The 27,662-nt window shown below is 39.4% G+C and overlaps 4 protein-coding genes across 4 annotated transcripts in view; 1 reads left to right on the plus strand and 3 right to left on the minus strand.

Annotated features, from left to right (window-relative positions):
* Positions 1 to 5,599, plus strand: part of trap1 (TNF receptor-associated protein 1) — a 16,407-nt gene extending 10,808 nt beyond the window's left edge. The window contains exons 14-18 of the mRNA XM_050069508.1: positions 1,323 to 1,461; positions 1,571 to 1,656; positions 1,847 to 1,992; positions 2,115 to 2,187; positions 4,728 to 5,599. Coding sequence (XP_049925465.1) covers positions 1,323 to 1,461; positions 1,571 to 1,656; positions 1,847 to 1,992; positions 2,115 to 2,187; positions 4,728 to 4,829 — 546 coding nt within the window. The 3' untranslated portion in view covers positions 4,830 to 5,599. The remainder of the gene's footprint in view (positions 1 to 1,322; positions 1,462 to 1,570; positions 1,657 to 1,846; positions 1,993 to 2,114; positions 2,188 to 4,727) is intronic.
* Positions 5,600 to 5,655: 56 nt separating this feature from the next.
* Positions 5,656 to 12,842, minus strand: LOC126405671 (MAPK regulated corepressor interacting protein 2-like). Its single transcript, XM_050069514.1, has 5 exons — positions 12,337 to 12,842; positions 12,160 to 12,229; positions 11,554 to 11,693; positions 10,338 to 10,430; positions 5,656 to 6,062 (listed from the first exon to the last, which is right to left on the minus strand). Exons 1-5 carry the CDS (start codon positions 12,389 to 12,391, stop codon positions 5,992 to 5,994), a joined length of 429 nt encoding a protein of 142 aa, XP_049925471.1. The 5' UTR covers positions 12,392 to 12,842; the 3' UTR covers positions 5,656 to 5,991.
* Positions 12,843 to 14,808: 1,966 nt separating this feature from the next.
* On the minus strand, positions 14,809 to 22,732 carry LOC126405669 (glycerophosphodiester phosphodiesterase 1-like). Its single transcript, XM_050069511.1, has 6 exons — positions 22,271 to 22,732; positions 20,059 to 20,234; positions 18,928 to 19,033; positions 18,689 to 18,781; positions 18,309 to 18,520; positions 14,809 to 16,365 (listed from the first exon to the last, which is right to left on the minus strand). The coding sequence occupies exons 1-6, from the start codon at positions 22,529 to 22,531 to the stop codon at positions 16,218 to 16,220; spliced, it is 996 nt and encodes a 331-aa protein (XP_049925468.1). The 5' UTR covers positions 22,532 to 22,732; the 3' UTR covers positions 14,809 to 16,217.
* Positions 22,733 to 24,170: 1,438 nt separating this feature from the next.
* LOC126405666 (dynein axonemal assembly factor 5-like) overlaps positions 24,171 to 27,662 on the minus strand; it is a 38,767-nt gene continuing 35,275 nt past the window's right edge. Inside the window, exon 13 of the mRNA XM_050069507.1 lies at positions 24,171 to 24,765. Coding sequence (XP_049925464.1) covers positions 24,611 to 24,765 — 155 coding nt within the window. The 3' untranslated portion in view covers positions 24,171 to 24,610. The remainder of the gene's footprint in view (positions 24,766 to 27,662) is intronic.

Below are 27,662 nucleotides of genomic sequence, written 5' to 3' on the forward strand. Positions count from 1 at the left end.
TCTGGGGCACCGTCTGCCATTAGGTGTGCTAGCCGCTCCCCCCTTGGATCTCCGCAAGGGATGTGAGGACTCTAAAACTTCACCAGGGCCTCCGTCGGCATATGGGTGAGTAGATAATGGCTGAATTTTCATTTTTGGGTGCACTATCCCTTTAACTGAGATGTTTGCGAAGGTCAGTCGTAGGCCATATTCCCATTTATATCAAATTCAGTCTTAGGTCTCTTTCACACTTGTAGTTCGGTTTATGCGGTCTAAATCAAAGAAATCAAATCATACATATAAAGATAAAATGATTTAATTGGGATGTTTTATACAAACTCTAAAATGCCTTTGTATGAAAAGAGAATTTGAGCCACGTCGAGCCCTAAACTTGGCCTATGTTCCAAGAATTGCCAAGATATCTTTAACTCGTAACATATTAGATTAAGGCTGAACTCTGAAAGTCAAAGATTCTAATCATCAGTTGGAGACCCCTCAGACAACTTAGATACTAAGTTGAGCAGTTGTTCGCTCCCAAAAACAGCTACAGAGTGATTCTACGTGTCCACAGGATCCGTCATTTCCACGCTGTCTGTGTTACAGGGTGTCTCCTCCTCATTTGCAGTAAGTTAAATCTAAGCTGCTTTATGCAAATCAGGGGTGTCTACCCCTTTTTGACAGTCCTGGGCTTGGTTTGGCTTGGTTTGGGCCGTCAGCCCAGCACAACAGGGATTTGCATCTCCATAACAACAGGACTACCTACTTGAAGGTGTGTCTTTAACTGATGAAGGCTTGTCTTGAGTGATGACATTTAAAACTAGAGAGATGATCCACAGTTGGAGCTGTTTGCAGAGGTGCAGTAAGAGCCTGTTGTCTGCAGCTCTTCATCAACATCTCACTGTGGCTGTTTCTGCTTTCACTTCCCTCCCTGCTGTATTATTAGACTTGCCTTTATTGAAGAGAAGCTTTCATTTCCTGTAGATTCTTCACAAAAGTTTTTTACATAAAATAACTTAAAATGTTGAGTTTTCAAGCAGTGACTTCACACAACTTCTAATACGACCCCTTTAGCATCCAAAAATGCCCCTGTGGACATGTACTGTCAGCGCTCCTCACTTTCACGCTGCCCTCTAGTACAGGCAGCTGCTGACCCAGAACCAGGCTGAGTCCAAGTGAGACAGAGGCATCAGTATTCGAATAGCCAAATCTGAGTTGGGTACAGCCCTACAATAAATTATTATTTCATAGCTAGTTGCCCTTGTCAGACGAGAATAAAAGAGACAAGATTTCGGTTCTGCTACTGAAAAGGTTCATTTAAAAACGTGCCTTTGGTGTTCGTGCAGGTGCTGTTCTGCTACGAGCAGTTCGATGAGCTAACCCTGCTCCACCTCAGGGAGTTCGACAAGAAGAAGATGATCTCAGTGGAGACCGACATCGTGGTGGATCACTACAAGGAGGAGAAGTTTGAGGACAGCAAACCCGGTCAGCTCCTCCCTAATGTCTGCAGTTAAAGCAGAGCAGTGCAGCAGGACATCTCTTACTGTCACAGCTGTAGTCCTGACTCCTGTTTATTGTTCTTCCTCCTCTGCAGCCTCTGAGCGTCTGACGCAGGAGCAGTCCGACGACCTGATGTCCTGGATGAAGAATGCTTTGGGCCCCCGAGTTACCAACATAAAGGTAAAGCTAAGACTAAGGTGTGTCAAGGCCTCAGATGTGTTTTCCTGATGAGACATCAGCTCAGTTATGAGCTCAAATAATTGTGCGACAGTTTTTTTCTTGTCACATTTCTTCAAGTTGGTCTCACATTAATTTTACCCAGCCCTAAATAAGTCACATCGCATAATATATTTTCTCCCCTGGCCCGCAGCTGACTCCTCGGCTGGACACCCACCCAGCTATGATCACAGTGCTGGAAATGGGGGCTGCACGCCACTTCCTCCGCACCCAGCAGCTGGCTCGCACCCCTGAGGAGAGAGCTCAGATACTGCAGCCCACACTGGAGATAAACGCAGGGTGAGACAGAGAGAGAGAGAGAGAGTGTGTGTGTGTGTGTGATGGGTTTTAATAGATGGAATTAAATTATATTACTTTAAAAAAATGTGTTCTCACTGTCGTTTTGTTTAACCCTCTGATAGACATGATCTGATCAAGAAGCTGCATGCTCTGAAGGACACAAACTCTGAGCTGGCTGGACTTCTACTGGAGCAGGTACTGTGGTCAGAGCTGCATATGGAAAACTGAATTTTATGGTATTTTATAGTAGGGCTGTTGTAGTAGGTAGTTCAAAGCCTCAAAGGTTCACTCGTAATGTTGACGTTCAGATGCTGTGCACCATTTTTTTGCGCATCTAGTCATTCTCATTAAACCTGGTATTCGTATTGAGAATTAAAACCATTTCAAATTGGTCCTCATTTGAATGACCCAATATCGATTCATTAAATCTGAGATCGATCTTTTAATATACGCTTTTCCCCACAGATGTGTGAAGCTTTAACCCCCCTAATCTTGCCAGTAGTAAATGTGCTGCAGCGCTAAGTTACCACCATTTGTAACTGTTAACTTACTGTTTAATGTTTTGGTGTAATTTATAATCACGCTGCCACAACCTCCGCAGTCTCTCATCCACCACCACTAATATATTATAAACAACCACAGAGCGCTTTACAGCTAATAGAAAATTGTTACTCACAAGCTTAAACAACAAGAGCAGTTTATGTCTGACGGTTTAATTTAGTTTGCCACGCATCGTAAAACTTACCTGTGGTCATGTGACCTCAGCAGCAGATGGAGGAGCAGAGAGGACTTATACTGACAGATGTCTGTGTTCTTTATGCTTTCTAAACTTGACTCAGTATTGTGATGTCAGGAGCAGGATTTATTTAAAAAAAAATGTACAGTATTAGTTCTCTGAGAATCTCTTTCACATATTAGCAAAAATTGGTATTGTAGCCGAAATATTCCCAGTTCAATAGATATCAGATTGAATTAAAATCGAATCGCACCGGGACCTTGCGATTCGAACTTGAATAAATTCAGGAAATCAGTGGAGATACCCAGCCCTATTTTCAAGCATTGGTAACGTTTCCTGCTCTTTCTGTTCTGGCAGCATGTAATGAACTCTTTATAGGTTATCACTGAGTGCGTTTACATGGACAGTTTAATTCCCTTTTCATTCAGAATGAAATTTCATTCCCATTAAAAGTGATCTTGTAAACACCTAATTCGGAATGAAAATGGCCAATGCAATTGAAAATTCAATCCGATGTAAGGGGCTGAAATATTCCATTTCTAATTCCGAATGAAAGAATTTCTCACACTTGTATACACTCATTCCTCTTTAAGTTCATTCCTGTGTTTCTGTGCATGCTCGTTTCCTTGCCCTTCTGGCGCGATGACGTATATAGCACGCATAGCAACGGGCTGAGATAGAGCAGTCGGACTTGTTGCACTAACCGGTTTCCATTCGCCACAGCATGGTCATCTATTGCCCTTCTACCTCTCTTCTCCTCCTCAACAGACGAAGCATTAGCAGAACAAGGTTGTTGTCGTACTGCAAGGCACTAAGAACAGCGTCGTCAAGCATCTTGTTATCTGGAACGAGGAATACAGCGTTTTCTTCCAGTAAACGCAAACACCTGTTATCCGCCCCGCCCCACCCCCTATCCAATCAGAAACCTTCCCTGCCCCAAACCTTGCGCGGACCCGAATAAAAGCGATTAAACTGATCTCCCATGTGAACCCTCATTCAGAATGAATATTTCCCATGTAAACTACCTGGAAAGACTTAAATTACCTCCGCCCATGAGGTTATGTTTTCGCCGGCGTTGTCTGTTTGTTTGTCTGCAAAATAACTCAAAAAGTTATGAATAGATTTTGATGACATTTTCAGGAAAGGTGGATAATGGGACAAGGAACAGATGGTAAAATTTTAGTGGTGATCGGTTGAAGCAAAGTGGATAAAATAATAAATAAAGTCTATCATCTGACAGCCTCAGCAGCAATTCCAATTTTTAAAGACAGTGAAAATAGCGCCATCTGGTGGCCGGACAGAACGTCTAGTTCTACTTGTTAAATATTGTTGTAATTCTAAAGTTGAAATTAATGTTCTGTGTTGGAAAAAAAAGTGAAAAATACAAAAAAACATTATATTCTGTGTTGGTACAAAATAAAAACGAAATAAAGACACCAGGGTCTCCATGGTGAAGGCATATATAACCTAATTATGATAGTGATGCAAATAACCTAATTGTGATGCAGGCTGCAAAATATGATGCAGAGGGGGAGGGAATATCACCTACTTGGCGGAGGTCTGCGCTCTGAGTGCTTTTCTAGTTCTGAATGATTTAATTCAGATTTATTTCATTCTGAATGAGAAGCCATCATGTAACTGCACCCAATCAGTGGTTCCCAACTGGTGGGTCGCGGGTCCTTTCTGAATGGACCGCAGGTGACATGGGAACATATAAATTACATAAAAAACACACTTTATTTTCATGCACAGTGAACTTCCAGTACAGAGCTTCTATTTTGAAGTGCTGTTTCCTGCTGTAGAGTGAGTGACTAATGGACAGCTACTTAACAGAGACAGCAAACTAGCTTGAGACATGGCCAAACACAAGTATGACACTGAATATATTCAACTGTGTGGACCTTGAACTAATGACTAAGGTTAAATCTGGACCAGTTGGGAACCACAGTCTTTCCAGTGCAGGTTTTGACATTTATTTCTCTTCATCTATATTTTACAGATCTATGACAACGCCATGATCACAGCAGGTCTGAATGACGATCCCCGCCCGATGATTTCCCGCCTCAACGATCTGCTGACTAAAGCTCTGGAGAAGCACTGAGAGCTGCTCACAGACATGAACAGTACAGACTGACATGGTTTGGATGATGGTGGCCTGCAGACTGAGCGCGTACAAAGCCGCAGTTTCAGGCCTTTGTTCATCTGGAGCCATAAAACCATATCTCTCTCCCCCTCTGGAGTACGTCATTCCCCCTCATGGAGAACACGTGGAGATGAACTGCTGGAAGCTTCTCCGTAAACACTTACATGTCTTGATGCTCTGTGTTCAGCACTATGTAATCAGTTTAAACGTCCTGAATAATCTGGATGCAAACCAGCCACAAACAGTGTAGAGATGAAGAGGGAAAGCACCGAGAAATAAGTGAGATGCATTAAAAAGTTTGTCAGCCCAAAAGTGTGGTAAGAAAATCCAATGTCACATTTCAAAACCATTGTGAAATACAGTGTGTAAAAACAGCTTAAAGTCCTGAAGTGCTTTGAAACTGATCCTGGTTTTATTAAAAATGCAAAATGTTGTCACTGCTGAGTAGAGCTGTTAAACACTTTATGTTCTTTGTCTTTTTTATGATCCCTCCAACATAGTTCGTTTTCACATTATTTAATATTTTAAGTTCATGTTTGTGGTTTATATGAAGCAGAATACCTGAGATGTGGAATTATTTTTGGACTGGGTCAAATGAAAAATGTATTTGTATATGGACGATGGTGTATGAGCTGCAAATGTGTCAGTGGTCAAACATGGATTCTCAACATTGGTATTCAAGTACCAGTGAGTCTAATAAAATGGATTTAAAATGCTGTCTAATCATTTATGGAGCTGTCAGTATCCTGTGTGCTGAGTAAACAACCACAAAGATTCCAACACAGCTTTTTGAAAACAAAATTTTACTGCATTTCAAAGTAACGACGTCTCAGTTGTGAGGGTAGAAAGATTAGAGGAACCTCAACTTGGAGATGTCGTCCTCCACTGTGCAGTCTGTTCCTGACTGTATATTAAGAGATGGATTGTTAGAAGGTAAGAGTTCAAGTGATGTGATTCTCTGTGGTCTGTAAGCGTCCCAGCGCTGTCTGTCCGTTTGAACCACATTTGTTTTTTTTTAAAACCTGAAACACCTGCCCAGGCCTCCTCTCCTTTGTGACCCATCCTGCTTCAGGTCTGTCCTCCTGACCATCCGTCAAGATCCACAAATCCTAGAAGAGTGTCAGGATAGCTTGTCTATATTGGCCAGGAAACGCTGGGCCCACCATTCATCCAGATCTATGGGCACAAAATCTGGAAAAAAAAAAAATTAAACAACGAGATGAGATTCATAGACTTTTGGCTTGTGAGGCCGTGATGATCATTACACTCTAAACCATTCAAATGTGAACAGAAAACTTTGCTATTCTGTGCTTGCCATGACTGTGGGGACTGGGACTTTTATGACATACTGTGATTCTTTAATGGGCTACTACACTAAGATTTTATTTATGTCACACTACAGTGTGACCTTTTATTTGTTGAGAGGATACTACAGATTATTTTTTTATGGCATACTGAACGATGACTTTTTTGGAAATACGATACTATGATTATTTTCTGATTATTTATTGGCATACCATACTACGTTTTTTTTTTATGATATATTATACTATGACTTGTATTACATCCTATATGACATAATGACTGTATGTCATTACTCCATGACAAACTGTACTATGATTTCTTTACGACATACTATACGATGACTTTCTTTATGACATACTTTACTGTGATTTTTTTGAAAATACTTTACTATGACTTCTTTACAACATATTATAGTAACATTTTTTTTCCAACATGCTTTCCTATGAAATTTCGACATAGTATACAAGCTTGTTTTATTTTGAAGACATACTATGCTATGACATTTTTTCATGATTTTTGGACGACATGCTATACTATGAAGTTTATTAATGATTTTGGAGGACATACTATACTATGATGTTTTTCATGATTTTGGACGACATACTATACAATGACTTTTTTCACGATTTTGGACAACATACTATACTATGAAGTTTATTTCTGATTTTGGAGGACATACTATACTATGATGTTTTTCATGATTTTGGACGACATACTATACTATGATGTTTTTTCATGATTTTTGGACGACATGCTATACTATGACTTTTTTCATGATTTTTGGACGACATGCTACACTATCACGTTTTTTAATACGTTTGGACAACATGCTATACTATGACGTTTTTTCATGATTTTGGACGACATACTATACTATGACTTTTTTCATGATTTTTGGACGACATGCTATACTATGACGTTTTTTCATGACTTTGGATGACATACTCTGCTATGACTTTTCTACATGATTTTGGACAACATACTATACTCTGACTTTTTTACATGATTGTGGACGACATACTATACTATGACTTTTTTACAGGATATTGGACGACATACTTTAGTATGACTTTTTTTACATGATTTTGGACGACATACTATACTATGACTTTTTTACAGGATTTTGGACGACATACTATACTATGACTTTTTTACAGGATATTGGACGACATACTTTAGTATGACTTTTTTACATGATTTTGGACGATATACTATACTATGACTTTTTTACAGGATTTTGGACGACATACTATACTATGACTTTTTTACATGATTTTGGACGACTTACTTTAGTATGACTTTTTTACATGATTTTGGACGATATACTATATTATGACTTTTTTACAGGATTTTGGACGACATACTATGACTTTTTTTCATGATTTTGGACGACATACTATACTATGACATTTTTTCATGATTTTTGGACGACATGCTATACTATGACGTTATTTCATACTTTTGGACGACATGCTATACTATGACGTTATTTCATGTTTTTTGGACGACATGCCATACTATGAAGTTCTTTTATGATTTTGGACGACATACTATACTGTGACTTTTTTCTCATGGTTTTGGACAACATGCTATACTACTATGTTTTTTCATAGTTTCGGACAACATGCCTTACTATGACATTTTTTTTCCTGATTTTTGGAGAACATACTATATTATGACGTTTTTTCTTATGCTTTTGGGTGACATACTATACTGTGACTTTTTTTCATACTTTTGGACTTGGCTATACTATGATGTTTTTCGACATACTATAGTATGACTTTTTTACGACATACTAAACTATGGCTTTTTTTGGCATACTACGAGTTTTTGCGACATACTATACTATGACTTCTTTTGACATACTATGATTTTTTTTACAACATACTATACCATGACTTTTTTTTGTTTTACAACATATTATAGTATGACTTTTTCCAGACATACTATAGTTTTATAGTATATGAAAACCATAGTATGGCATGTCACAAAAAAATCATAGTACAGTATGTCATAAAAAAATCATAGTATATTGTGTCAAAAAATCATAATATGGTATGTCATGAAACAATAATAGTATAGTATTTAAAAAAAAAATCATAGTATAGTATGTAAAAAAGTCATAGTATAGCATGTCATAAAAATGCCACAGTATAGTATGTCAAAAAATATATATTACGTAAAAAAAGTCATGGTATAGTATGTCACAAAAGAATCATAGTATAGTATGTTAAAAATAGTATAGAATGTAAAAAGTCATAGTATCGTATGCCATAAAAAAGTCATAGTATAGTATGTTATAAAGTTCATATTATAGTATGTCAAAAAAATTATAGTATAGTGTGTCAAAAAATCATAATATGGTATGTCATGAAACAATAATAGTATAGTATTTAAAAAAAACCATAGTATAGCATGTCATAAAAATGCCATAGTATAGTATGTAAAAAAAAAAAAAAAAATCACATAAAAAAAGTCATGGTATGATGTCAAAAAAAAAAATCATGGTATCGTATGGCACAAAAAATTTATAGTAAAGTATATCACAAAAAAATCATAATACAGTATGTCATAAAAAAATCAAAGTGTAATATTTCATAAAGAAATCATAGCATAAAAGTATGTCAAAAAAAATCATAGGAGTTTTTTTTTAAAAAAAAATCATAGTATAGTATGTCTTTAAAACATTATATCAATGTATAAAAAAAATCATAGTATAGTATGTCTTTAAAACATTATATCAATGTATGTCATAAAAAATTCATAGTATAGTATGTCAAAAAATAGTACAGAATGTAAAAAAAGTCATAGTATCGTATGCCATAAAAAAGTCATAGTATAATATGTCATAAAGTTCATAGTATAGTATGTCAACAAAATAATAGTATCGTATGGAAACAAGTCATAGTATAGAGTATAAAAAAAAAATCATGGTTAAGCATGTTATAAAAAAAATCATAGTAAAGTATGTCAGAAGTCATAGTATAGTATGTCTTTAAAACATAGCAAAGTATGTTATAAAAAATTCATAGTATAGTATGTAAAAAAGTAATAATGTAGTATGTCATAAAAAATCGTGGTGTCGTATGTCACAAAAAAATATAATATAGAATGTAATTAAAAAATCATAGTACCATATGTCATATTAAAATCATAGTCTTGTATGTAATAAAATATTTATACATAAAAAATACTCTGATTTTTTTATGACAGACTATCCTTTACTTTTTTATGGCATTCTATTCCATGATTGTTTTGTGACATACTGTGACTCCTTATGTTTATTTTATAGCATATTTTATACTATGGTCTTTTTATGGTGCACTATACTGTGATTTATTAATGACATTTCAAAAGACATACTATATTTAATGATTTTTTCAAATGGTATACTATTCTATGACCTTCTATTAGATTTTTTTTACAGCACACTATAGTCATGGCATACTATGAGTTTTTATTAATTTTTTTATGACACATTTTTATGACATTTTGATTGTGTACTATATCATCATTTTGGACACGTTTTACATGAAAAAATTATGTCATGCCTTACTATGCCAATTTGCGTCAGTCTTTATTACATACTATACTATGACTTTATATATGGTGATATACTTTATCTTTTTATGACTTTTTATACAATACTACATAGGCTACTACAGACCATAGACAATGACACTCCTGTACATAACTTACTATAAAGAAATACGTAAATGAATGAATACTTATAACCGAACATTTTTAAATGTGTCAACAGAGTTGGTGCATGTCATTCGGACTATGCCTGTGACCTGTGCTGGCTTCCCTCCAGCTGAAAGGATCAAAAGCATGTCCACTAATCCTTGGTTGGCTGGCTGTCATGAGCCAATACAACCTGCCCATGTCACAGTAGTGCAGTAGGCCTGTGGGCCTTTTTTCACAAGAGACTAAACAACAACAATATTAAGACGCCCTCAAACAAAACGTGCCAAAGCACATACGCTATAAATGAAGATGTTTATATATATACACATTGATGTATTTGTATATGAAAATATCCCTTAGATCAGCCAGTGAACCGGTAAAATGCAAATGAATGGCCTGGAGACATGAACATGAGCTGAGGGAGGATGAAGCATTGTAAGGAGCACTCTGAGGAAGAGGAGAAGCTGTACTTACTGTCCATGTGTGGGCTGGGAGTGGTTTCTTTATAGTGGACTGCTCCCTGGTCCTCCGCTGGCCCCTGCTCCTGCTGCACCACCTCCTGCCAGGCTGAATCACAACAGCTCAGTCAGTACATCTATTACTGATACTTATAAGCCCTGATACAGTATGTAGAGGTGATTAAGTCGACATTTGAAGACATCTCCTTGGGTTCTTGGGAGTTGTGATAGACTTCTGATTACACCTCTGATCAACAAGAGACAGCACACACAAGCAAGTATTTAACACAGTTAAATCAAAATTATGTCAAATAACAGTAATCTGAACCCATGGATACAGTATAGAGAATGTAATTAGTGGGTAAAAGCCAAAGTTCTTATCTCCTTGGTTAAAATCTTCTGCACCCCAGTGTCACACCCGCAGAGTCAAACAAGTAAAGTCCACAAGGGCAACTGCCTCAAAGGCCTGCCACTCCTGGCAAACGTTTGTGTTTCACATAACGCAGCATGTGGACTGGTCACATGTAGTGTGTGTGTGTGTGTGCTTGATATTATCTCTGGTAGTTGCCTTCAGGTCATGACTTTCAGAAAGCTGAAATGGTTACGCTTGTTAATGGCGTGTATTGAAGGTATTCAGAGGGTAAAAGTGAATGAATCCACCCTGAACAGCTCTCCCACTCTCTCTCAACAGGGGGGGTCGGGCCTTCTTTGTGTCCTTGTCCACTCAAACACAAGGTTACTGAAGTTGTTTATGAGCTGCTGCAGCTGAGCTTCAACGCCAGCGACTCACAGGACACACAGAGCAAGAACAGCCGAGCCAAATTGAGTCTGAATGAGCCTGTGAATGTTCAAACTTCAAAAGTGGGTCACTGCGCGGAGTTTCAACCAAACCTAGACAACAAGATTCTTTGGACTGAGAGGCTGGTGGGCGCTAGTTGAAGCCAAAAACCCTGTTACCTTCAGTGCATGTGCCAGCGTGGGACATGTGCAGCATATGTGGGAGTGAGAGCATTTTTCTGCTAGGTGCCTATCATGGCTATCAGTGTCAGAGCAGCTGTGTGGGTGAGGCCTGGGAGGGGCGAGGTTAGCATTTCATTTAAACAACTTGATAGTAAAACAATGTCATTCACAAAACAGTGGACAGGGGACGGGTGTCTGGATACAGTGAGACAATACAAAGTGTTGTCTTGGCTTCTTGTCCTTCCAGTTAGACCGTTCATTCATTTCCTCACCATCGTAGACAAATTTGACGTTTTCCTCGTGCGCCGCTGAGAAGCTCTCTTCCTGCTGGTTGTCTGCGGGCAAAGCCGGAGCAGAGTGATGGTACTTCTTACCGTTCGGGCGGCTGAAAACTATCTTGGGTGCAGGAAGGCTGAAGAAGAAGAAGAAGAAGAAAAACATGTAACAAGGTTCTTTTTCTGCAAGTGCAACTTCACTTCAAGCATGGTTGGCTCTTTGTGTGGGAGTCAGAGATTGCAACAGCTGAATGAAGGACCATGTGCCACCTTGACTGCCCCACAAGGACACACACACACACACACACACACACACACACACACACACACACACACACACACACACAGGGTGGTTTAAAGGCATGAAAACAGCCCAGCAGGCACAATGAGCCTTGGGGGAAGCCACAGTGCGAAGGTGTGTTATAAATCATTCAGGCTGCCTGTCTCAAAATGATGACGTCCACTGCTGCCAGCACACTGTCATTCACTAACACACACTTTAACCAACACAATTATTGTGCCAAATTAGCCAGACTTTTGAGACTTAAAAGGACACACATGAAAAAGCACCACAGGAAAAAATATTGAGAATTGCACACTTACTTAGGGATACTCCAGGATGTTTGTTTGTGCTTGAAGTCGTTTATTTTGTTGTCAAGCTGCTGCGTGGGGCCTAAAATGTTACAGAAAGACCACATTTCACATAAAAGAAACACTTGAAAACAAGATGAATGCTGGATCTCTGAAAGTGTAACATGGTTGAACAGTTAAAAGTCTCACCTGTCCGTCGCTGGGTGACAAGTTTGCTGGGGCCTCTTGTGATTGTGTACATCATGCGCAGGAAAAGTCACCTGTAAACTTTGGCACTTTGAAGTAAGAAGAAAGAGTCCAGATGGAGCAGATACAGGTGGAGCAGTCCTGCGTTAAAAGCACTAAAAAGTTAAATAAATTCCTGATGTGGAAAGTGTCAGTCTTCTGAGTTTCACCCACAGCGGACACAGTTTAAATCCAAAGCAAATCCACGGAGCTCACCACGAGACTTCACACACTGACTGCGCAGAAAACACAACCGTGCGCCGCGCTCCTCTCCGCGTAAAACCAACAACCGGGGCGCATCTCATCCAGCGACCCTCCCCCTCTCACCTGCCTCCACCTCAAGTCCAGACACTTAACTCACTTTGGTGCTGAAGTGTCCTGAACTGCCACAATGTCACATAACCTGAACCAGCGGCGGTCATTCATAAGACATTGGGCGCACACCACTCCTCGACATCCTTACACGCCTCCCCCGGCGCTTTAAAGAGACAGTGTCCCCGGTCTGTGGGACATCCGTAACACCCACTACAGACTGGGGTCCATTATTTTCTTCCCTCATTCCCTAAATCGAGGTAAATTAAAATTGTGCCTTGTTCAATAATAAGTATGACCAAGGGCGAAACTTTGGTTTGAGAAATGTGGGGGGCCAAAATAGAACAGAGCGTCTGGGGTCGCCCCCCACAAAAATTAAATTAAATTAAATTAAATTAAATTAAATTCAGTTAAATTAAAATAAATTAAGTGAATTTTTATGAATTTTTTAAGACACATTTTTTATGACATTTTTCAAATAAAAAAAAAAATCTTATACTGTACTATACCATTTTGTTTATCAGTTTTATTACATACTATACTATGATTTTTATGACTTATTTTTATATCATAATATACTTTATAATTGTATCATAATATACTTTAACTTTTTAGGACTTTGTATACTATACTACATTCTATAAACCACGGACAATGACATACCTGTACATAACTTACTATAAAGAAACACATAAATGAATAAATGAATGTGTATTCTAAATGTATTGTATTGTATTTCTAAATGTGTCAGCAGAGTTGGTGCATCTCATCTGGACTATGAGAACAGAAGAGAAAATAACAATAGCTGTTTGAATCTAATTTCCTGTATGTCTACATACATTTAGGGACTATGGTAACCCAAACAAACTCTGGGAAATAATTACATTGGTCATCATGCTAAATTCTGCCAGTATAGTCCTAAATATTTAATAATATTATCATTATTTATTTATTAATTTGTTGTTGTTGTTGTAAGAGCAAACTCAGCAGCTCAACTCACATTCCCATCCAGAATCTAATGGCTGGCCAAACAGTAGCGTAATGTTCCAAACACACACAAAAACATTAAATATATATAACAATGGATTTCTACCCTAAATGCACTCATAAATCATTTAAAAAAAATTAAAGGATACACAACTATCTGTTATTTTTTTCATTCCATTCATGTGGATGGAGAATCTGAATGTGAGAAACCGTGTAAACCTTAACAGACCTTTCAAAAGGCACAAAACATGAGTTAATGTATTTTTATGAATAGGTAACTCATATCAATCAATACACGGATGCTTTAAAATGAATTGCATTTATATTTTATATTCAATTTCTGAAGCTTCTCCAGAGTTTGTTCAAAACCTCCAGAAATGAATATTCTGTGTACATAATCAATATGATGCTTTATAAGCTGATTGTATCCTTAGAAAATCATATAATGATTTCCCTTTTCATTTTCCAGTACCAAGATCTCCCTGTCCATTGTAATGGATGGATATGTTAAAAAAAATCCTGAGTAAAAGCTGTAAATCTGTTAAACTATATTTTGACATGTACGAGTAACATAACATCTCATGTTTACTTAAAACTGTTCAAACACAAACGATGCACTTTAATAATATGACAAATAGATTAAAACATGCCTTGTGTCCTCCTTGCCTCATGGTTGGGTATGCTTGTTGAAAAAGTGGGCGTGGCTCCACTGCAGTCCACTTAAGATGATGTGTAACACTGTGATTGGCTCACAGACATCCCATCAAACAACTGTGTGCATTTGAGTGGAGTCAGATCACATTTTGATCAGATTTTGAAAAGTGTGTATGTGTCGATGCTTCATCAAGAGAAGAAGGGCAGGGGGCTGACAGAGACTGGGTATGCACAGGGCCCAGAATATGGTGCTACACCCCTTGTCTGCTCCTCCATGTGTGGCCCCCATCTGCCCAACGGCTCTGTGTTTACAGTACACACAGGTGAGGTCAGAGGCACAACGCAACACTCACACACAACCATGTTTACACGGCAGCATGCTTTACTATACACTAACTGAGCATATGGTAGATTAAAAGTTGGACTGACACCCAGATGGCCATTAACAGGAATCAATACAAACTCTCACAAACTGATGCTTTTTAAAAGTTTAATATTCAGGATTTTCACTTAAAAGGCATTATTAACTTCCATCAGTTTTGCCAACTGGACTTACATTCTTAAGATTTATTTCAGCCTAAACAAGAACATAAGATGCTTCGATGTCTGACCCTATGATGATGACTTATCTCTAATGTATATGACACTCTTAACCCAACAGAAAATAAAAGACAACATCAAACGTTGTTGGTAATAAGTGACCGAGATGTGGTTGTTGACCTTTTGTCTACAAGAACTCCTTACAAACCTAAAATTAAAAGGCCGATTCTGATACTCTTTACAATCAATATTTTAAAGTGACTGTTTTCGACCGAAACAATTAAGTTAAATGAAAATAAAATAAAGAGAATGAGTAGTTATATTCCTAGCTTGATGGAGAATTCTTCAAAGCAGCATTCGACCATTATGTGAGGAAATAAACCTCTCAGTTACATTTTCTGTAAATTTGAATGAACGAATTCCAGGTTTTATGATATCTAGTCAAACATTTCTTGGGCCGATGGGATGGGAATTTGGAGTTTTCCTTCTCTGGTGATTCAGAATGTCTTAAAGAAGTTAAATCATACCAATAATTTGGCGTTTATACCTACCATATGTGTGTCAGGGCTCAGATTTACCTCCCCTCAGCGGTGAAGTCCTTCAGATATTACTTTAATACAAAGTTTCCTGTGTATTTGTGCTGCTGTGGCACTTGACGACAGGAGGCAAGTTTCTGAACAATCGCACAATCAAGCATCATCTTGTCAACTTGTAGAAATTGACAAGAGTCTAGAGTCTGTTATTAAATAAATATCATGACCATGAGAGCGGGCGTTGACATGATGCCAATATGTCTAACTATATACACTGATGTCTCTTTAAAGCCTCTGACAGATCAGCACAGAAGGTAGAAAAGATCTTTAAGGTAGCCTAATCCTAATCCCTGGTCCAGGAGAGTTGGAGGTATTGCTGCTGGTAGTAGGATAAAGATAAGGAAGTATACAGCTGAGTCTTCATGGTTTAATGAGTCTGTAGATTTAAAGGGAAGTTACCTGTATGCCAGCTACAGGCAATGATGTTCTTACCTCTACAGTAAATCATATAGGTATTTCTATAAAGCTTGGGTTGTTAAGTTGCCACTACAGAGCTAGTTAGCACCACATTTCTAACTTTATTCCACCTTATAATTAATCTTATGTTCATATATCAATATTTTAACGTCTTTGAGAGGACAGGAAACTGGGAAACGTAGTAATCATGTAGTCGTTTGTGTAAACACGGAGTTCCCAGCTTCTAATTTGTTAAGTAAGAAGCTGTAAAATTGTATCTTTGAGTTGAAAACACTTGAGGTTTTAATCCTCCCTGTATGTATCTATCTATGTGTGTTTGTATTCAAGTGTGTGTGTGATCATTCAGTAATGAGGATCACAGTCTTCCAGCAGACTGTCTGTGATGTAGCCAATCTTCAGCAGGTTTTGGTAGAAGTCTTTCTCCACAGCGGTGTTAACAGTCCAGCCCACCACCTCCACACCTCGCTCTGCCCAGTACTGAACGTAGTCCCTAAGTGGAAGGAGGAAGGAGGAAGAAAATAAAACACAGCTCAGTAAATAAGACACAGTATCCACATTTTTGTTGCAAATAATACATGATATAGAATAGTGAGCCGCTTAAATGAAGCAAAGTGTAACTGGGAGAAGTGGCACCAGCCTGTTGGTCCCTGTTAAAGGAATACCTCACCCCCCCTAACTAATATTTGTATAAAAAGTTGTTTTTCTCCCATGCCTCCACGGTGAATGAAGAATCCAAAAACGGAGGAAAATTCTTGATGAGTTAAAGTCATAGGGGGCCACGTTTAACAACAGCAAAACTATGTCAAAACATCTGTTCTGCACGAGTTGTATGAGAGTGTAAACAGATGTCTTTATATAGTTTTGCTGTTGTTAAATGCGGCCCCATGTGACTTCAATTCATCAAGAATTTTCTTCATTTTTGGATTATTCGTTCACCAGAGGCATGTGAGAAAAACAAATCTTTCTTCACAAGTTAATTGTTACAGAAGTGAGTACTTGAGGGAGTAACAGAAAACAAGTAGCCTAACAGCGTTATATATTTAAAACGCAAAATATGAGTAACTGTATTCTGTTAGAGTTTCAAGTGGTGACATTCTGAATACAGTTGCCATCTTAACAATAGATCACTTGAAGGGATTACTTTATTTGTTTATGTTTTATTTGCTCTAAAGAACTGAATGCAGTGTGAGTGAGCGTCAGTTTGATTGCATTGTTTTCTGTTAGGATGTTCCAACTGGCCACGAGCGATGACGCAGTGCTGCTGTTTTGAGCATAACTTCTGTCAGACGCCCTATTTCTACGTCACTTTTAAAGCTCAACAATGGAAGAGGAACAACGGATTCATAAAGTTGAAATGAGGAGTCATCTATATGATACCTACTACAAAAAAAAACCCTATAAGGTGGCAGCTGGCTGGAGGGAGATCACCAGGGAGTTGGAACGTTTCTGGTAAATGACCATCGCTAATAACAACCTCCTTGCTGTTGGCTGTATTGTACGTAATTCCAAGGAAATATCACAATGTAAAATGTGTCTTTTCTGTTTAAAAAGTACAAACGTAGAAAGATAGCAGGTACTCGCCCACCTTTTAAGTGGTTCCGCCTCCAGTTAAACACACAGCTGATAAGTAGGCTCACGTGATTTGTCTACATGACATAACAAAAGTGCATATTTGACTGATTCAGTGTGGACAAAGGGTGGCATTTGCTTGCTGTTAGGACTGTTTAATCCCCAAATATGTAGCATATGTTACTTAGTTTGAGTAATCTAATGGAATATGTTACACATTACATTTTAGTGCATGTAATCAGTGATCTGTAGTGGAATAAGTTTTGAGTGATGCGTCTTTTTACTCACAAACAATCTTTGGCTGAATACAGACACCAGCTGCAGAAAACAGACATGCAGACTTTTCCTTTCAGGCATTAACAGCTGATCTAATCTGCCACTGCTCATAACATTCATCTTAACAGCCACAGATATAAATAAAGGTGTGGTTTTCAAGCTTTTTGACCTTGACGAAGCTCCAAGTATGATTGAAATGTTGTCTTGATTAAACTTGTAAGTGTGCAGGCGTTAGTTAGCCTTGCACCTACGTGATGTGCGTTTAATTACTCACTCTCAACAAATTTAAGTTTTTATCATTTTCTATATGCCTGTTAAGACATGCTGCCGTTGATCGTCATGCCTGATTTTGCAACTGAGCACAGATGCAGCATCAGTCTCTATACACAGGTATCGTTTTGCATAGAAAGAATCTCACTTATTGTTTTTTTTTTTTTTTAAATGAAACACATCCTGACGTTTGAATGCAGAGCATAGTATACAAGAGTTACGCACACAAGAACAGTTCCCTCCTGTGGGACCCTGTTAAACCCTGTGACCTACACACACCTTAAGATGAAATGGTTAAACATGTTTAATTTCACCTACAGTGAGATGAAGTCTTTCTGCACCAGGATGGCGGAGACACCACAGAGTTTCCACAGTATGTTATGGTGGGCCCAGTCCAACAAGACGTCCAGGAGCCCCAGCCACAGCTGACCCGATGTTGACAAGGACCGAGGTGTGCCATCGCCAAAGCGACTCAGTCTCCAGGGGCGGTGGATGAGAGCTGTGACTACGTTGGGGTCAGTCTGACGCATCTGTGGGCCGGAAGAAGTTGGAGGTCAAATAAGGACAGAGAATACAGTGCTCGAATGAGATACAACAACGAAACTATTTAGTAAATAAACAAGTCTGTAAGTATGCAAAGTAGACAAAGTTTTAAAAATTGAAATAACTTTGTAAAGATGATCATATAAGTGTGTTACCTTGTAGATGACTTTGGGTTCAAAGGAAGAAACAATGCTGGAGTTGTAAAGGACAGGGAACTTCTTATACATCTGATGAAGCACTGTTGCAGCCTGGAAAAGAGGAAAACTTATTAAAATTTCCTAAAAAACTGGAGAAATGACCAACAGAACATTATTAAACTATCCGATTATGACCCGATTATTTGAAGAGATTTATGAAAGGCTGCCTCCTAGAAGGATCAGGGTCTGTCAGGTACCTTATCAGGTTGATCTTTGACATCAAAGAAGATGGTCAGCTGGTGTCTGATGCATTCCTCCACTGCCTCCTGCAGAGTCGGGACCTTCTCAGTACTAAACTTGTCCCTGGAGATGAAAGAAACCACAGTTTACTAAAGGATACTTCACCCCCAAATGGTCATTTATATATAAATTACTCACCTCATGTTACGTTAAATTCATGAAGAAAATGTTTTTTTCTCCCATGCCTCATTTATCCAGTCGTATGCTCAATACTTCCCAAACAGACGGCCCTTTTCAACGGACTAACAGTAAAACGTATATGCTCTCTTTAAAGCCAGACTCCATTGACAAAAACAGCATTTTTACCTAGCTGAACTCAGAGGCCGCTGGTCCACCACTGCCTCAATCACTTAGCTAGTTTGTGTTATTACGTGACTCTGGTGTTTTAAATGCTTCTGCAAGGTCACACAATAACACAAACAAACTTACTGATTGAGGTATGAGCAGACCAGCAGCTCCTGTGTTCAGCCAGGTAAAATGACTGTTGTTGTCAGTGGGATCTGGCTTTAAGGAGAGCACAGATGAGTTTCACTTTCAGTCCAATTCCCCTTTGGAAAGGGCCGTCTGGGAAATACTGAGCGTACGACTGGATAAATGAGACTTGAGTTATACTGCACGAGTTGTGATGTAGTTTTGCTGTTGTTAAACATGGACCCCTTTTGCGTCAATTCATCAAGAACTTTCTGTTTTTGGATTTTTCGTTCACCAGAGGAATGCGAGAAAAGCAACTTTTTCCACCTGAATTCAACGTAACACAGGGTGAGTAACTGATATACCAGTGATCATCTGGTCACAAACAACTGGTCAACATCCCTGCTGTAACACACTTTCATGTTCCAAGTCTGTTCTCTTGCTCTCTTGTTTTAAATCTCTAAATTTGTGACAAAAGATACTTTAAATGGTGACACAGTAGTGCGGGGGCGGGGGATCACTGACATGAAAACAATGTTTCTGCAACTCAAACTTTTTATAAAGTAAATGTATGAAGTATGTCTTATTTCATGGACTTATCGTCCTTAGTTTCTTCATCTAAGCACCAAATAACAAGTTTAGATGAGTAGAAATGAAATGTTTAATATGCAGCATACTTCAGTCTGTGACGAGCAGCAGCATCAAGTCTCTTAAGATGGACCAACGGCAGTTTGCTAACTGGTCCAGAGCCGTTGGTGGTGCGGTCCACAGTCTCATCGTGCATCAGTACGGGCACTTCATCAGCTGTGAAACTCAGGTCCAGCTCCACTCCAGTTGCTCCGTTCCTACTGGCCTGCAGCGGGACATCACAGGGGGACAAGATGACAAAAATCAAACAGCTTTCTTTGCAAAATGTAAATTCACTGACAAAATGGTTTCAGGAAGGAGAAAATGAGCCTACATCAAAAAGAAAGTGTGACACAGTGAGTCAGTCATGAAACAGTAAGGACATGTCCTCCATTTCTGTGGGCAGTGTGCATGTGTCCAAGTGCCAAACAATGCAAAAAAACAGCACAAATTTTAATCAATAAACTCTGACATTATTCTGTGAATAAGGATTTAGTGGTCCACGGGGAACTTCACAAGCTACCCTGCAGTATTTAAAGTAATAAATAAAATACACATGAATAAATTAAAATGAGCTCCAATATTAAAGCGATGAACGCATTAATGCAGTGGTTCACAAATGGTGTGCCGTGATGCTAATCCAGGTGTGCCGTGGGATTTTTATTATTGCAAAATTCAACTGGGCCTAAACAAAAAGTTATGAATGAATTTTTAATCATCTGTATTAGTATCTTGTGCGCAACAATTTCCTAATAAAGAGGCAAAATCTTGCTAAAGAACATAATTTCGTTTAATTCAATTAAAAAAATGTCCTTATGTCCTGATAAGAGTGATAACACACGATATATAAACTTGTGCAGATGTAAATACAGGTGTGCCTTGAGATTTTGGCTCGCCCTTTGGTGTGACTTGGGCACAAACATTTTGAAAACCACTACATTAATGCATCAACACTTATTTTGAAATGGGTCATTCTGGATAACAGGTACTTTAACTTTTTGAAGTATGTTTTGATGCTATACACTTCTACTTTTACTTTTACTTACTATATTGTGGTATAACTTCTTTTCCTTAAGTAAAATGAGCTTCTTCCACCACAGGTCAATGGCAGAGGACCAGTGTTGGCATATTATAGGAGCAATGACTAGATTCTATCAAAAGCAAGATGCTGTCCTAAATTAAATTAGACAGACAAACACTGAATTAAATGACACCAATAATAAAAGCATGACTAAATATTTCCAAACAATTGAAGCAAAATGTGTTGAATGTAGCCTGGCTTGTTACTCACAATACAAGTATTAGTCAAAAGTGACACCTAGAGGAGGACTCTGTATCTGACACCGATGCAAAATCCTGCAGTCACAATTTCGTGTGCACTTACAGTGGAAAACAAATTACAGAACAGACACCCTGGGTGATCAGCATGTCAGAAGCATGAACATAATTGTCACTAGGAAATTAAAAATGTTCCTTTTGACACCAACAGACCAGAGATACATTTCTTTGCTCAGTAATATCAAAGACTGGGTTCAGTTGCACTGAACAACTGGAGCTCTCCTCTCCCTCCTCCTCCTCCTCATCACCATCATCATTACAGCACTGTTTCAGCACTGTAATCTGTACAAAAGCCAGAGTGGAATTTATGATGTCATCTTTCCCTCCACATGCAATAGCTGCCTCCGAGGGGATACTAAATAATGGATCAAAATGTGTAAGAAGAGGATGAGGAGAAGCTCGTTAGAATAAATGGACTCATCCAAAAATGAAGGCAGATGAGAGGTGTGAGTCAGAGGCGAGCAGGATGCTCACAAGCACCGCTGACTTAGCACCTTCAGCATATGAAATGACAGAGACAGTGAAGGGAGAGAGGGGTTTTGAGTCTGTGAATGTTTGTAGATGAATATGGGAATGAAGATGGCATCAATCAGGGTTCATTTTCCAGGGTGGACTAGAATACAAATGAGCCACTGATCTGATAAAAACCTGACCAGCTAGCCCTCACCAGATGGGCAGATGTGGTGCTCTGCTGATGCTGCAAAATGGGAAGTCACGACATGCAAAGCCTGAGCATCCTAAAATATCAATACAGTTATTATGACACAGTATATTGCCCTAATATTCCTGCTGCAATGGATTCCTATACAAATATAGGCTAATGTATTTGGGTGTTACCTATCTCTGGCCTACATCTCTATAAAGTGTTTTAGAGCTAAAGTTCACGTGCACATTTCCATCTTCTCAGCTGATCAGATGCATCACCTCTCTGATCGCAGCCAAGGTGTTCTCCGGAGCATCGTGGCTGCCTCCGCGGTGCGCCACCACCGGCACGCCGCCTGATGGAGCCCTGGGCCGGAGGACGCGGCCGGCCTGCTCCGTCGGCACCGGAGGAAACCGGAACATCACCATGAAGACGTAGAGAAATGCGGTGAGGAGAGAGGCACCCGTGGGGCTCCTCGTCCCCAACAGCGTCAGCAGGAACACCGCCGAGAAATACACCACCTCATCCCCGATCTGCAGCATGATGAAGGGCGTCTGTGTCACTATCGGACCGGAGGGTGAAGGAGTCGTTGCTCAGAGAGAAGCCATGGATGGAGCTCTGCTGTCGGCACTCAGGTGACTACATGCTGGAGGGTCAGAGAGAAGATCACACACACACAGATGACCGAGAATCAGCAGTTTCACTTGGTGCTTGTGCAGAGGATGGAGAGGAGGAGGGAGGGGAGGCGGTGTCTCTGCTGTCATCAATGACAAGTTTGAAATATTAAAGGTCCAGTGTGTGGGATTTAGCGACATCTACTGGCAGAAAAGGAATATAATATTCATAACTGTTTTCAATAGTTTATAATCAACTGCTAATAACAACTGCTGTGTTTTTGATATATTAGAATGAGCCTTTTATATCTACATCTCTATATCTGTATTCCTGGAACTGCACAGGACTTTGCAGCCTACATAGAGACCACCACATTCTCACTCTGACCTCGTCACATATCAACATTTGCTCATGGACTTTCCGCATCCCCATACGACTTGCAAGGTACCCTGGGTGAGTTGGTTGTTGACGTTCTGGGACACCGTGTCAAGTTCTGCCTGTTACATGCATTGTGTTCTTTCAAAATACACCTCCTTTTTAACAGGAAATTAACATTTACATACAGTCTCTTTCAAAATAAACGCACTACGTCGGTACAACACTGCAAATTGACAGTTTTTTTCAACAACAACTGCACATGGTTGGGTTTAGGCAACAAAAAATGAAAAAAGAACAGGGTTTGACTGGAATTACAATGACCAGTCTGTCAAATAACGCAACAGGACCCAAAAAGACTTTTTCACTTAGAGTTATGTGGGATTTATACTTCTGCGTCGTATCAACGACATACCCTGGGCTGTAGCTTGACGTGCACCTCCCCATAAATATAACATGTCACAGCGATGCAGACCTCCTGTCTATTTTTGTAAGCTGAAACCATTTCCCTCAGTGGAAAAGATTTTTATCCACTTTAATTTCACAGATAAGAAACAATAAATTGTGAAGACAATAAAGCCTCCACAAAAATAGCATTTTTAGTCTTGTGTGTGGTTTTTTCTGGCTTCATATGAGCAGAGGAAATCTCCGCCCGTCGCTAGGCTAATTTATACAATGTAAAATGCCATAGGCTTGTGCTAATAACGTTAGCATGTTATATTTGTTTGGAAAACCTGTTTAGTATATATTTAGTATATATGTTGTTTCTGCAGTAGCCTAGAGTGGACAAATCAAACACTGGCTCTAGACAGGGCCTTTTGCGTTTTCATGTTGGCCACCATTTTTCTCCTACATGCTGGGATACGGGAGCAATTTCAGTTGGTTGCAATGTTGCAAGCTCATCACTAGAGGCCACTAAATCCTACACACTAGACCTTTAAATAAATAACAATATTTAGAAACATCCGGTCAGAATATTAAAAATAAAAATGACAATTAACCTGCGTATCACTATGCATTTTAAAACATGTGCTTCAGCAGAAATGTGTGAAAATGCTATTTTGGCTTTCACAATTTTTACAGGATCCATCCATTATTAGTGTTGTAAACAATATTCAAAGATGGTTTCCTTCCATATTTAAAAGATTCAGATTTATTTTAATGTAATTCTTATTTACACAGCTCAACATATAACTTTCTTAACAAACAAACAAAAAACACTTTTATTTTGAAGACAACAATCACATAGCCCAGCCTCTCGCAGACTCAGAGGGGTGCTGAGAGTTTGGGTAAAACATTTAAACAAAACCACAGTGCATCAAACATCAGTTTCTTTTCAGTAAAACAAAACATCAGAACCAGAGGAATGCAATGAAAGGAACAGATGCAGAAAAACAAATGGTAAAGGAGACATTAAAAGGCACACTGAAAAGTTCACCTTAAAATCACTCATATACTCACCCACATGAGGGTTAAAGAATTTAAGGCAAGTAGCTACATATTGACTGAGCTTCATTTAAGGAGACCTAAAAATGCTCGATCATGTCATTATCAGCCTGCTGTTAAAGGTTGTTCATCGATGTTGTACTTTAAGGTGAGAGAGTTCTTTAAATCAAGGCACAAACTTCCTGTCACTCAGGACACTCCGCTGTGGGCTCTGTGGGCAGCGAGCTGATGTGCTGGAGCAGCCGGTCGCAGTAGAGAGGACTCCGCTGTTTGTCTCTCACTACCTCCACCTCCCTCCTTAGAAGAGCCGGGTGGACTGAGCTGCCTGCCTTCAGGATCTCTGGACACACACACAACACCGAAGACATGAACCAGACAGGTGTCAGCATTTAGGATATGACATGAATGAGGACACACACATATAAAAGCAAGAGGTTCTGTGCTAAAAATAAACATCCACAATAAAATACTGTTAGTTTTGATACTGAAAGCACAGAAAATGGTATTGACCTTCTCATCTAACTCTCAAAATGTCAAACTTCTCCTTTGAGCTTAATTCTCTAGGGGAGACTTAAGACCTACTGAAAAATCTGAACTCAAATGTCTAAAAACAACTACAACATTGTCATTTTTTGGGGTTTATTTTTTCCGCTTTTTGTCTTTAATAGATAAGAAAGTCTAAGTGTGAAAGGGGGAGACAGAGGGGATGACATACAGCAAAGGGTGAAAGGGGGAGACAGAGGGGATGACATACAGCAAAGGGCCGCAGGCTGAAATCTACCCTGCGGGTGCTGCAGCAGGGACATTGCCATTGTATGTGGGATGCCTGCTTCACCCACTAAGCCACTGGGCGCCCCGAGACCATTGTTATTTTGTTGAGTCGTGTTATTATTCTAAACATTTCAAACAATGTTCGAACCCACAAAAATCTGTAATTATAATCAAGGACATGGTCTGTGTCATTTGGTGGCTGTCTCTTTTCAGTCATGTTGTATCCCCTTATATTTGTCAGGGTTGTGTTTGCCTTCAAGAAGCTGTCAAAAATTGGCCTTTTCACTTTTTAGATCTTGGTCTTTTTTAGCTATATGTTTTAATCTGATGAAGGATTTGAGTCATCAGACATCTTGATCTTAAGTTATCAGAGAAATAAGTGGAGTGAATGTTAGCGAGAGTTTGGCTCCAGCCCCTATTGTGCCAAACAGTGTCAAACACTTTCGGTATGGTACCTTTGGAACCAAAAGTAACCCTTCAGCCATGGTACCTGGACCCTAGCATTTCCACTGCAAACAGTACTCTTAAATGTGGGCGGGGCTGTTGTCACTCACTGCTCCGTCCAGCACTCACTGTATTTCCTCATTACCAGTGACACAGACGGAAGTCTCAGCCTCGTTTATCGTCCACAGAACGAGGCTGCAAGGCGACAACATTCCACCTTAAAAGTCAACGGCAGTCGGCCCAGTGAGTTCAGTTATTTTCTTTCTCCGACTCCAGCTGCTGCAAGAGGCAGCAAAACATCCTTTCATTTTATAGTTACAGTCTAATAAAACTCTCCACGCTATGTACAGTGGTTACATGAGCCTCAAAACCAGCCACAACTCAGCCCTGAGCAGAGTGACCGTTCTCTACTGACCAATCAACAGCCTGTGTTCACAGCTCCACCTTCTGACCAATCAACAGCCTGTGTTCACAGCTCCACCTTTTAGTACCAGAGCTGTATGCTAGGTACCCCAACAGAGGGGGGACCAAAAATGGGGACGGTACAGAACAGTTCCATTGATACCATCCACAACTTTTCACAGTGGAAACAAACAAACAAAATAAAAAAGTACCAAACTGAACCGTACCGTACTGCTTGGCGGAAATGGGGTTATAGAATCACTGATTTTTAATGTGAAACTGATTTATTCAGTGTTTTTACTGACAAAATCACCCGAGCCATTTGTTTTGAAAAGAAGGAGACCTCTGTGAATAATTCTGCTCCTGGTAAAAACCTCCTGAACATCTGGATCTTGAGTTATCAGAGAAAAACGGTGAGCCCACATGAGCAGTTGGGCGAGCAGCCCCTCTGCGATGGAGAAACACTGATTTTAACTTTAAACTGGCTTATTCAGCATTTTTACCAGTTTTAATCACCCAGTCCATTTATTTTGGAGTGGAAGAGACCTCGGTGGATAATTCCAGTAAAAACCTACTGAACCACAGCCACTGAAGGAATCCTCACCGAAATATTTTATGTTTAAATGTAAGTATTGAAACTTGTGATCTTCAGTGTATAAAAGGGGTCAATGGTCTGCTCTTGTTGCCTTTTTTATTTTTCTTCTTCTTGGTTTTGACAGTCAGTCAGGTTGATTTCTCTCCATGAAACATGTAAACCTGTAGGAGTTTCCCTAAAGTTCAAATTTACATTCAGGCACATCAGACCCAAATTCTCTACAGATCTTGAATCAAGCTCTTAGTTTCTAACTTGGGTCCAGGCAGGTAGTTACTCTACCCTGATTTTTTGTTTCTGTGGTAGCACAGTCAAAAAGATGCCAGCAGATGGCAGCGATGAGCCACACTACATTAACTCTGCAGCTCACATACTGTTTGTGCAGGTACCTTTTCCTACCACTAGGAGGCGATAATCCTCTGTCTAATTATCTTCCTCTCACTGTTCCCACACCTTCTGCTGATTTTCAGAGGTATATTGAATGTCTTGAAGTGTTGTCAATGGGTAAATGCTTTGGAAACCACACAGCAAAAGTGCTGTTCCAGTGGTGACACGCCGTCACTCTGGATGAGTTAGCTCATGTAAACTCATCATCTGATACCCGCCTTTGTTCTTCAAGGAGATGGAGGGGATTTTTAGCTTTTGTGTATACTGTATTCAGATGGGATGGAGGTGGGGCAGTGGGACTTTGAATTAAAGGAGAACAATGATGACTTGTGGGAATTGAGTGATACTCGTGCCAGCAGTGTGTGTGATTGAGCAGGTAGCAGCCGCGCTGCCAGGATGGTGGGATTATTAGGGTGGAGGACTGGAACAGTGAGAGAAGGAGGGATGAGACGGGAGGGGGGAGGTAGGGTTGGTGGTGCTGTCCGTCATGCTGTCAGGACATGCTGCACACATCAAGCCACTTCACAGATATGCGTTTGAAATCCAAGAAGCATAAGAATGGGATCAACTATTAAAAGGAACAAAGAGAGATAGAGAGGAAGAAAGAGAGCGAGGAGGGGGGGGAAAAAAGCTTCAAACAG

This window comes from Epinephelus moara, chromosome 18 (assembly GCF_006386435.1).
Source record: "Epinephelus moara isolate mb chromosome 18, YSFRI_EMoa_1.0, whole genome shotgun sequence".
Taxonomy (NCBI): domain Eukaryota; kingdom Metazoa; phylum Chordata; class Actinopteri; order Perciformes; family Serranidae; genus Epinephelus; species Epinephelus moara.

What these genes read in the sequence shown, in the direction of transcription:
- LOC126405669 (XM_050069511.1), bottom strand. Translation starts at nt 22,531, where the DNA reads ATGCTGCAGATCGGGGATGAGGTGGTGTATTTCTCGGCGGTGTTCCTG. An exon ending in CCTTGGCTGCGATCAGAGAG is followed by an intron (nt 20,235 to 22,270) that starts GTGATGCATCTG and finishes GTCCCGCTGCAG; the next exon opens with GCCAGTAGGAACGGAGCAAC. An exon ending in GCTGCTCGTCACAGACTGAA is followed by an intron (nt 19,034 to 20,058) that starts GTATGCTGCATA and finishes TTTCATCTCCAG; the next exon opens with GGACAAGTTTAGTACTGAGA.
- LOC126405671 (XM_050069514.1), bottom strand. Translation starts at nt 12,391, where the DNA reads ATGATGTACACAATCACAAGAGGCCCCAGCAAACTTGTCACCCAGCGA. An exon ending in CGTCAAATTTGTCTACGATG is followed by an intron (nt 10,431 to 11,553) that starts GTGAGGAAATGA and finishes GTTGTGATTCAG; the next exon opens with CCTGGCAGGAGGTGGTGCAG. An exon ending in TCCCAGCCCACACATGGACA is followed by an intron (nt 6,063 to 10,337) that starts GTAAGTACAGCT and finishes TTTTTTTTCCAG; the next exon opens with ATTTTGTGCCCATAGATCTG.